Source organism: Dysidea avara, chromosome 5 (assembly GCF_963678975.1).
Source record: "Dysidea avara chromosome 5, odDysAvar1.4, whole genome shotgun sequence".
Taxonomy (NCBI): Eukaryota; Metazoa; Porifera; class Demospongiae; order Dictyoceratida; family Dysideidae; genus Dysidea; species Dysidea avara.
The window spans coordinates 30139690-30151882 of record NC_089276.1 but is presented as its reverse complement, the minus strand read 5'-3'; the positions used below and the strand labels follow the sequence as shown (position 1 = coordinate 30151882).

General features: G+C 38.9%; 1 protein-coding gene across 1 annotated transcript; it reads left to right on the top strand.

The window, feature by feature from the left end:
• The first annotated feature begins 8110 nt into the window (after nt 1-8110).
• Nucleotides 8111-11626, top strand: LOC136256265 (52 kDa repressor of the inhibitor of the protein kinase-like). The gene has a single exon (XM_066049192.1). The coding sequence runs from the start codon at nt 8851-8853 to the stop codon at nt 11611-11613; it is 2763 nt and encodes a 920-aa protein (XP_065905264.1). The 5' UTR covers nt 8111-8850; the 3' UTR covers nt 11614-11626.
• Nucleotides 11627-12193: the final 567 nt, after the last annotated feature.

Sequence of the window (12193 nt, the reverse complement as noted above, 5' to 3'; positions counted from 1 at the left end):
GGGGGGGGGGGGGGGGGGGCTTTGGGGGCTGAAGCTCCCCCCTTCATATTCAGGCAATATGCTGAGTATTATAATGAAATTTTGTCTTAGCATAATTATATGATCACTAATAATACAAATACTCATAAAACCACCTTATAAACATCTTTCCAAGGTATTATCAGTGGATTTATCCTAACAAGGACCCGGATCAGCATTGGAGGTGTACAAGATCGAGATACTCTAATAGAGCAGTCAGCTAACTACTCTAATAGAACATTCATTGGAAACATGTAGTTGGTTTTGTTACGGAATTTTTCCAAATCTGCCTGCACCTATACATACAATGAAGTGTATTGGTCTGTTTAAAGGGATTCATTCATCTACTTGTGTAGTTAATATGTATGGCAATACTTAATTCAGGTACACAATAACCATTGAAAATGCTCTCAGATTCAATCTTGTATTGTTCAAATTTCAAAATTTTCCACTTTCAACATTCTTATTCTAACATGCACCTATTCAGTGTTGTGCAATTGTGAGAGGGGTGCATCATGCACTAGGTTGTCTGTATCCACCCAAACTTTTCCATTAGCAAAATGCTTCAGAGAGCCATACCTAGAATCTAAAGGCAGTATATAAAATATCTACAGACAGAAAATATTATGAATTTTATGTGGAAATGTCTCCAAATTGCAGTATTTTAGCAACTATTTTTCAAAATTTTCCTGGGGGGGCATGCCCCCAGACCCCCCCTAGTTCCAGCATGTGACTTCGCACACGTCTACCCAAGAGATTAGTACCTTGAATTAGCCCCACCCCCTTTTATAAATCCTAGATCCGCCCCTGTAGTATTACAGTATATTCTTATTGTGGGTGGTTGCATGAGGGTCTAACAAGTGCTGTGACTGAAAGGTGATGCGCTGATTCTGGCTTTTAGTGCCGGAACACTGAAGTTAGCTACAATGGCACTGAATGGCTGGGGCGGGAATAGAGACGTACACGGATAATGTAGCAGTAAATTACTTCAACTGTATCACAACACTACAGCGGGAATGAAACAGCACAGTAAAAACAAACTAGTGAACGTCACTACTAAATGTAGTGAACGTCACTACTAATGTCTGCCACAATACTCACTATTTTTGTGTAGTGACGCTCACTACTAATTTTGTAGTGAACGTCGCTACATTAAGTAGTGACGTTCACTGCAAAATGAGTGACGTTCACTACAAAAAGTAGTGAACGTCACTACTCAAAAGTAGTGAGTATTGTGGCAGAGCAATTCACTACTAATTTTTTACAGTGAGCTATATTCCGGTACGACCCTACATGGGGGTAACGCTATAACGAGTCGGTGGAGGCATACCGTGGCGAATTTAAAACAAATCAGTGACTGGACTCACAATTAAACCCGGAGTTGACAGCACAGTGTCCATCAAATCAGCCAGCTCGCTATGGCTAATGACCTTGCCCACTTCCACGCTGTTCAGGGAATTGAGGCGGGCGCCTCACACCTCGACATCATGGCGGCAAGTTTGAATCTTCAAAGAGCACAAAATCGATCTCATAAACTAACAAACAACTTTTAGCGAAATTAAATTTACAGATACATTGTGTAAAAAGCCCCTGATAGCCGCAGCCTTTTTACAATACGACTTCATGGTTGAAAGAAAATCGCCCCAATGGGATGCGATGACGAAGAAAATGAAAAAAAGAACGATGCACATTTGAATAAATAATTCAATTAATGCGTTGTAAATGGGTGGGCGATGGAACAAACTACTCCAACAATTCGCCTGATTTTTCGTGTGGTAGTTACTCATTATACAATTAAAGGTGGAGGCATGGAGGCCTCACATTTGTTCGCCACAATGCTTTGCGAAACATCACTGCAGAGTGGCTTTCCAAGACATGTCATGGTGTGGCCCTTGAGCCACTTTTACAGCCACTTACTTGGGAGATCATTGCACCTAAGACTGCCAACCTTCAGGATGAGGCTAGGGCAGACATACATGCATGCTAGGGGATTCTGGGGCAGCGGCAAAGTGCCTTTTTTGACGTAAGGGTGTTTCATCCTAATGCACCGAGCTACTGCAACACCAGTGTCCCCTCTTTGTATCGACGTCACGATGCACAGAAGAAACGTGAGTATGGTGACCGTGTCAGAGAGGTTGAGCAGGCCTCCTTCACTCCCCTTGTGTTTGCGACCACTGGATGTATGGGAAGGGAGGCAATAGTTTTCTACCGTCGTTTGGCTGACCATCTATCTCGCCGCGGCTCTACTAGTTACAGTCAGACTCTGGCTTTTATCCGATGCACATTGTCTTTTTCTCTACTTCGGTCAGCTACAATGTGCATACGTGGAAGTAGGTCCATCTCGGAGCACAGGGACTTTTAAATTTTCAGCAATCTGGTCCTTTTTATTCAGTTGTCCAGCACGTGCTTTCTTTGTGCTGGGGGTGGTAGGCAAGGGCAGTCCATCCAGCCCGGGGAAAAAAATACAATTAAAGGTTACGTTCCCACTGGTTTCGAAGTGGAATCTTTTAGTAAGGCTGAGATTTCGCCATGCGGATTTTAAAAGATTGCGTAATCGATCTCTCATGTAAATGACTCACAGTGGTGGTCGCGTGTTTATTATTGTGGGCGCGCGCTTTGTGCTTCTTGGTCTCTAGGCTTAAGTCTATTATGCTCCAAAATATTCCTATTATTCTTTCTGGCACTTTTTTATTCACCTATTATGCTCAAAATTATTCCTGAGTCTACCTATTATTCTCAAATTATTCCTAAATATGTGTGCCAAATTAGTACTTTTGTTAGGGTTTTTAAACAAGTGACTGCTCTATTAGAATTATGTACTCGAAGTTGACTGCTCTATTAGAGTAAGTGACTGCTCTATTAGAGTATCTCAATCGTTTTCACCGTTTTTATGCTTGTACTGTTTTGGTAGTAAATCTAAAAGATTTTTACACTGCACCACAACAAAAACTTATAATTTTGTACCAATTATTCGTAGAATTGATCCGATTATTCCGGAATATTCCCCAATGCTTTTCAGTACCTATTATTCCAGAAATTATGCCGGCATAATAGACGCATGCCTTGGCCTCGCGATTCACTACCGTGAGCCTTGATTGGCTGACCACTACTATTACGGTGAGGTAGCTTTAGTGAGGTAGCTTTAGTGAGGTAGCTTAGCAAAATTATTGTTACTGGGTGGATAAAAGCACTGTCTATTTAGATTCTTTACAGTGTACTTATCAATGGTATACACAAGCTATTGTTATGTGTGGGCTGGAAACAAAATGGCCATCAAGTAGCCCCAGTACAGTATTAACTACATTCACAGTATATTACACATGCACTTGAATATGGAATGAAATGCACTTATGTAGTTTTCCTATTGTAATTGAATTATAATATTTTATTTTGCATTCAATATGTACAGACTTTTCAAATGGATTAGTAAATGGCACTGTAAGTTAATTTTACATGTGTGCAATTCGAGTAGTCTTCTTAGACCAGTTAGTGGCAGTTACTACCAACGTTTAAGATGCATGTTCACAACCATGCTTTGTTTAATGCATCAGCAGGCATTTAGAGTATATAGTCAAATTTGGTTCAAGCTATAGCTCATGCACACCATGTAGACTGTTAATGTTAGACCCATAAAGAAGACTGTGTACTCAAACTGTACACATGTGAAAGTTAACCTTGCTGATTCATTACAAGTTTGTACATGTTGAAAACCAAATTAAAATAGGAAAACTACACAAGTGCATTTCACTTCATATTCAAGTGTATGATATACTGTAAATGTATACTGGGGCTCCTTGACGGTGTTGGGCAAGTTACTTTGTTAAAGTAACTAGTTACATAATATTACATATTACTTGCAACTGAACTATTTAGTATTTAGTTACAGTTACATATTACCCATAAAATAAAGTAACTATAATAATATTACATATTATATTACTTTGTGCCCACAGCCTTATACTGTCACGTGTGAAACTACCACTTTATCACATGACATGATTGCGTTGTTGGACAATGTGCAAATCTTGGTTATAAGTAAGAAGCTGGTGAATAAGCTTCATTCAGTAGGCTTCGTTACTTCGTTTTGGCTAGGCGTTACTCAGAAGTTAACTAACGAGATTAGTAACTTCGTTACTTGTAGTAATAATATTACGTGAAATTAGACTCGTTATAGTAACTATATTACTTAGGTAACGCTATTAAAGTAAATCGAGTTATATTACCCGTTTTTCTAGCGTATTTCGTTATATTACTTAGTTACCACAAAAGTAATAATATTACGTAACACATTACTTATATAATGCGCCTATCAATGTATTGCCCCACTACCCCCCCCCCCCCCCCCTCGGGAATATATGGGGCTATAGTGGGGATTTGACACAGCCGAATGTCAAATGCCCCATAGTAGGGCAAACGTGACCTATCGTGTCAAATCCCCACCGTTGGCCCCAGTTGCAACGCGGGATTTACTCCGGATTTGACATAGCGAAGGAAGTTACAACAAAAAATATTTGGGCGCTTACTGAACGATCGTCAAATGCCCCATAGTGGGGCAGCAGTTTCGTGTCAATTCTCCCTGCAAAGCCCCACTTACGCCCGAGGAGGGGGTGGTGGGGCAATACATTGATAGGTGCATAACACGTTACTCCCAGCACTAGTACTTGATGACCATTTTGTTTTCATCCCATACAAAATTAGGGTTTATACATCTTTCTCAACACTTTTTAAAGTTTCCATCGATGTGAAAGATTTAGTATTGTCTTTATGACAAGCTAGTATAAAGATGCAAGGGTAGGTTGTTCAGCAAATAAACTGAATTTGCTGAACAACCTACCCTTGCATCTAGCTTGTCATAAAGGCAATACTAAATCTTTCACATTGCTGGAAACCTTAAAAGGTGCTGGGAAACACTGTGAAAAAGGTGGGATATAATATGGTATTTCCAGTGGCTTATTGAATACAAATAAGCCTTAATATAAATCCTGTATTATACTCATCTTATACTTTAGTATAATGCATACTATACTATTGCATGTATGGTTTCAGTTTAATTACCACAATACTTGGAATAGTTTATATCTGATATAATGCCCACACTATACTATCACATATATGGTTTCAGTATGTTTAACACATTAACTAAAGCCTTATAGGGATTGTTAGTATAATACAGGTTATACCAAGCTTTTTTGTATTCACTGGAAATACTATCTTATATCCCTCTTTTTTCACAGTGAAAGATGCATAAACTGTTTAGAATCTAGACAGCTTTCTTGGATGGCTACTAAAACTACACTTTCCACCAAACACACATTCTTGCTTTTTCCCTTGAAAGCTTGCTTTTTGCAAAAGTTAGGTAGTAACATTGGAAGAGTCTGTAATATAGGATTTTTTTCAAAATTGGCTCAATAGTTCAGAAAATGTGTTCAGCACCAACGTTTAAGCAAACTAGTAATCTATATTAATGTTCGAGCCACAATTATTGTAGCTATAGCTCATTAGACAAATAAGATGACTATACTCCCCAGGAATATTTTAGATTATAAAAGGTCTATTATAGAATTTTAGACCATTCTTACTGTGTTTTTGCTGATAAATTATTAGCTACAGCTTATTAATGGAGATATATACAATATATATTATTTTGTTAGACGTTGACTGCTCTATTTGAGTATTTAGATTTTTGCTACAAGCAGTGACCAACAATAACGGGGGCATGGCACCCCTTCTAAAAATGGTCCAAATGCTTCAACAAAATTGGTACTTTTATCTGCTTCATAATGATTTCTTCAGGATTTGATGCTAAGGTATCCTACTATATAGTATATTAAACACATAGCTAATACTAATCCACAAAGTAGCCTATATAGCATTAAAATCCATGTTTATTTTCACACAAGCGACAAGTTTATTATTATTATTAGCCATGCACAAGCCACAAGTTTAATGTCCATTAAAATTTATTAGCAAAACATGGGAAATAAGGCATAAACATTGAGCACAAAGCCATACAAACTTATTTGTTTCTCATTTCCACCTGCATGACTGCTTTTCTTACCACATCAAGGATTTTTGTACTACTGGTGGCTGAGTGCAGCTATCCAGCACCTTTAAAAGTTGTACTAGTTAGAGCATGCGCAGTCTAAGAACAATTAAATTAAATGCTTTCTGAGTCATTTAGCTATGAAAATCTGCTCTCTTGCACTGAGTATCAGGGAATGAGAAACTAACAAGTAAGTTTATGAGGCCTAATAGGCAGAATTTTTTAGCACTGCAGCATAAACATAGTAGATAAAACTAAAAGGACATAATACAGGCTGATGCTCATAGCTAATTATGTGGGCTAATGTGTAGCAGGGCAGGTCTATGATCACCCCCTTGGATCGTAAGAATGCAGAGAATGTACATAGGTATGACTTCTTTCATAGCTTGAACATTATGGTAGTCATGCAATATTATATAACTGTGCTTTTCTGGGAAGTGTTTGATTGCAAATGTCATCAGATAATTCCATACAGCATAACATTATAATTCACTTGCTTGAAAATCAGAGAAAAAATGTAATTACCTCATTGACTATATAGTCCTACACAATTTGGTGGTGCTAAAATGAAGTCTTGTTAACTAGCTATAAGGTGGCGGATTGTGAAGAAGTTTGACTTTCCATTGCAGTCAGTGACAGTTGTAAAGTTCCATTTTCTGTGCGTTGGTTTCTTCTGGAACTGCACCGACACTTCATGTAGCAGATAATACTAGTACATACTGTGATTACTCCAGCTATCATTGCCAAAACCACACCAACTATTGTTGGAAGTTTGCTTTTACTGTCATCTGATAAATGAAAAATAGTAGGGGACTGGTAGGGACCAGTTGGAAAAAGGTCAGTACAAGTTATCCCGTAGTATCCATAGAAGCAAACACATTCTTGTTGTCTTTTGTCACAATTACCATGTATACAGTAACTGCAGTTTATAATGCACTGTTTATCAATGTCCTGTATCTCGTATTCCGCCTCACACATTCTGGCACATTTTGTATCCGTCATATTAGTGCACTGTGCAACAACGCGATATCCACTCTGACACTTGCTACAGTTTGTACAGACGCTATTTGTTAGCTTCTGTCCTTCACCACACTGGCCTGCTGCACCTCTCCAACAATTCAGTAGCAGCAGGGCGGCAACACATATAGTGTTAATCCTCATGTTACAGGATCAATAACAAAATATTAATAACTATCCGAGGCATGCAGCGAGGCAGTAGCTCAAAGGGAAGTAGTTTAAATTTATTTTTCGAGAAACCAATCAAACATGATAGCAAACATGTTTGTGGTCACGCACAGTTCGCTTGGGGTACCCCTAACGTCTAAGTCCTTGTAATTAGGTTAGGTAATCCTAAGGCTGCAGCACAAGTTGCTGTCAGACCTTCAGTCCTGGTCACTGTAAAATGTTAATAAGGCCACTCCAAATTTTTTTTTTCCCGGGATAGATGTAATGGCCACTCCAAATAAATTCTCTGTTTCCCGTCCACCGCCCGCATCTAGTTACTGTCAGCTCTAAATATTCCATTATTCCGTATTCTTCAATTATTTTCCGGTTATTCTTGCATACCAGTGTCAGCTCACATGTCAGCAGTCATCAAGTTGGCACAAACTTCACACGTTTGTACTATTTTTGCAACTTAAAAAGGAAGGAACAAGCTTAAGCATGCTTTTTTTTGCAGCTTTTATGGCTGTGCCAGACAAATAATGGCTTGAAAAGCTGCCAATCTTATAATGAACTAATGGAAATGGACCGCCTGCCCGCCCGCATGCTAATATGCTTGAGTCCAGGACGGGAAACAGAGAATTTATTTGTAGTGGCCTTATAATAAAATCTGGTTTCTGATTAGTCTTGCGCCGCCCGATTCCTAATGTGGGGGCGACAAGTACTACATACAGCGAGAGATACAACGCGTCATAGATGTCCTGAGGTCATTAAACACCGTATGTAGCTATAAGTCAGTGGCGTTTCAATACGTACTATACAAGATGTTATGTTGCACCTGACGGGCCCAACCAACTGTTTTTTCAATGAAAGTCACATGATATCAGGGGCTGATCCAGGAATAAATGAAAGGGGGTGGCTGGCTTAGTTCACAAGCTTTACATGTGCAGTAAGGGTGTAGCTATACACTGGTGAGAGAGGTGACTGCAGACAGCGTGCGGAGCACGCTTAGCGAAGTGCGAAGCACGAGCTGTCTAGGGGGGTCTGGGGGCATGCCCCCCCAGGAAAATTTTTAAAATTAGGTGTTCAAAACATGCTATTTAGATCAAATTTTACTTAGTTTCAAAACTTTTGTTCTTATACAGTAACTGTTGGCTGCTACTGCTACTGCCCTAACTACACTATAGTGTACAGATACAATATCCTAAAAGGGTCCCTTTAGGATAAATTGTATCTGTACACTGTAGTGTAGTTAGAGCAGTAGCAGCTAAGAAAAGCAGTAGCAGCTAACAGTTACTGTATAAGAACAAAAGTTTTACCGTAGCCCCCTTCCCTCCACCCTGAATCCACCAAAGAATTAGATTGAATCTGGAAGTGATTTTGACTGAAAAGAACAATTGTATGTAGCTACTAGCTAGAATTTCAGACAGTGTACTAGCTGTTTAGAAGAAACACTGTAAAGCTAGCTACAGCATATAGTTTAAAAACTTGTTGGCAGCTGTGCTATTATGTCCATTTAACAACTGCAGCTGTAAATGAACAAAACCATAATAATAAATGTCCACCTGAAGGTTTTGCTTCAAATAAAGTGCACTGTTAGTGTAGATGCCATGTGCTAGTTTGTACAGATGTCCAGGTCTATTTTAGATTATTTTAGATCAAAAGTTATAGCCCAACAAGGACAGAATCCTCTAAGTGAAACCCTTACTACTGATGGAAGTAACAGTGACAGTGAAGTTGGGGAAGAAGGTTTGATTGACAATGAGACTGAGTCTGGAAGTGAAACTCCAGTCACAATCACTAATGAAAGTGGTATCAACAATGACAGTGATGGGAATGAATGTCAATCTCAGGGCATAAATGAAGAGACAGAGGCTACCCCTTCCACTACTGAAAGTATTAGAGTTAATGCGGATTTCATTGAAGCAGCTAACTGGCCAGATAATTTGACAGTGAGCCTTCAACAATCAACTGGTGAGCTTTGCCGTGAGGTTGCACCAGAAACTTTCCATGATAGTGATCCTGTTGAATTTAATAGCAATGGTGAGCCATCTTATCCTAACGTGAACTTTGTATCTAACTCAGAATCTAGTGATATTCTGCAAGTGGCCATTAGTAGATCAAGAATAATAAAAGATCATGAAAAATATGAATTGATTACTTCATCACAAAGCAATCTAAGGAGCACTGATTTTGACACAGTCTACTTCACTGTTTCTGGAGGAAGGAAAAGAAAACAGATAACTTTTCAATCTCGATGGCTTCAAGATTACAAATGGTTACGTTATGGTTTGGAGAATAGTCAAGGAGGATGGTGTTTGCCCTGCATTTTGTTTTTAACTGACAGTGAAAAGACACATCTCGGTGCATTTGTGTGTACGCCCTTCAAGAATTACAACAAATCCAAGGAGTTGATGGAGAGGCATGCCAAACATGCATATCATTTGAGAGCAGTAGATCATGCCTTTGAATTTACAAGAAGGTGGGCTAATCCTGAATCAAGAATCGATAGTCAGTTAATTGATAAAAGCTCTAAGAATTTTAAATTTAATACTGAAGTATTGCCAACAATTGCTGAGACAGTATTATTGTGTGCAAAGCAACGAATTTCTCTCCAAGGTCACAATCAGGATAAGGTGAACTTTACACAGGAGCCATTAAGAAATGAAGGAAATTTCATTGCCATACTTAGATTGCTGGCAAAGAACAATAAAGCACTGAGCGAACACTTAATACTTGGTCCAAAGAATGCAAAATATACCAGTAAGACCATTCAAAACGAGATACTGGAAATAGCTGCTGACCAAATTCGTGCATTTTATCGAACCTGCATACAGAAGTGTCCACATTTTTCATTAATTGCTGATGAAGCTACATCTCATGGTAAGGAGATTTTGTCGGTTTGCTTAAGGTTCTTGGAAATTGATAATGAAAATTTTCGTGTGAAGCCAATAAAGCACGAAGTGTTACTTGACTTCCATTTTCTTCAGAGGATAACTGGGAAAAGCATTGCAGATGGCATCTTGCAAGTTTTACAAAAACATGAAATTGATGTTAAAAATTGCCGAGGGCAGGCATACGATACAACAGCTTCCATGAGCTCTTCAAATTCTGGTGTACAAGCACATATAAAGAATAATGCACCAGATGCAGAATTTCAAGGTTGCTGCCTGCATAGTTTGAATCTAGTAATATGCCATTCTTCAAAGGTTCAAGCTGTAAAAAATATGATTGATAACTGTCATCAGGCGTTCTTATACTTCCACAACTCTCCAAAGAGACAACGGTTTCTTGAACACATAATTCAGCGCTTGTGTCCATCTGCCAGGAAATCTAAGATAAATGGGCTGTGTAAAACAAGATGGGTTGAACGGCATAATACTTTCACCACAATTTTAGAATTGTATCCTTACCTTATTAAGACTTGGGAACATATTTGTTCACCTGCTGATGATGACAATGAAATTTATCCTGATGGAAATACTTGGAACTGGGATTCTGAATCTCGTAGCACTGCTAATGGTTTGAAGCACATTTTTACTAGCTTTGAGCACGTGGTTGCATTTTTGCTATCAAAAGAATTATTGGAGCCGATTAAACCAATTGCAGAATGTTTACAAGGTAGACTACAAGAGGTATACTTTGGTTTTAAAAAAGTTGATGAAGTCAAGGAGCATTACAAGCAACTTCGTGAAAATGTAAATGCTGAACATAATAGAATTTATCATAAAGCTCTAAATCTATGCAGGGATATTAGCAGCAGCGAAAGTATGCCCCGTGTTATAAGAGGCCGTCAAACTAGACCAAACCCTACAGTAAGCTCACCAACTGATTACTGGAGAGTGACAATTACCATTCCTTTGTTAGACTCAATTATAAGTGAATTGGAAGCCAGATTTTCTGTAGATACACGAGCACATTATGAACTGTGTGCATTGGTGCCCACTGTAATTACCACAAAAGACGAACATCAACTGTGTACCATCTTAAAATCTAAATGGAGTCATTTGCTACCAGCAGAAGATGACCTTGACAGTGAACTTGCTAGATGGAAAGCTCACTGCAATAAATTCCATGCCACTTTAAAGGAGAAGTCTATAACTCACTTGCTGAGTGAAGATGCAGATCCAATATTCTTCCCCAATATAAGAGAACTCCTGTGCATATTGGTAATACTTCCGATTGGAAGCACTGAAGCAGAAAGGACCTTTTCTTGTCTCAGGCAAATTCATTTGTGGTTGCGCACCACTATGACGGATGAAAGACTGGGCAACCTTGGGGTGTTAGCAATGCAAGGATTTAGCTTTCAACTGAATGTTGAACAAATATGTAAAGAGTTTGCAACTAAACATAGCAGAAAAATGTGTACAAGTAGTGTTTTATATGATTAGTATGAGCTGTTAATGCTTAATTTGCATGCCGTGATATATAGTTTAATCCAGGGTGGGTGGCTAGCCACCCCATCCACCCCCCCTGGATCAGCCCCTGGATATTGGTCCAAATAAATTCTCTGTTTCCGGTCCACCGCCCCCATCTGGTTACTGTCAGCCCTAAATATTCCATTATTCCGTATTCTTCCATTATTTTCCGGTTATTCTTGCATACTGATAGGCTCAGTAAAAGCAGTCTTAGTTCACGTGTCAGTCAGTACAAACTTCACGTTTGTGTTATTTTTGCAACTTATAAAGAAAGAAGCAACCTTAACCATGCCTTTTTACAGCACTGTAAATTCAAAAGTGTGAAGTTCATACTGATGGTTTGACTCCTGTGGTCGCTTAGTGTGATCATCATACTTCAGAAGTATGAGCATCACACTTTGAAGTATGATCATGACCGCAGGAGTCATACCATCAATTTACAGTGAGCTTTTTATGATTGTACCAGGTAAACAGTGGCTTGAAAATCTGCTAATCGTATAATGAAATAATGGAAATGGACTGCCTGCCCGCATGCGAATATGCCTGAGTGCAG

What these genes read in the sequence shown, in the direction of transcription:
- LOC136256265 (XM_066049192.1), top strand. Translation starts at nt 8,851, where the DNA reads ATGTCCAGGTCTATTTTAGATTATTTTAGATCAAAAGTTATAGCCCAA.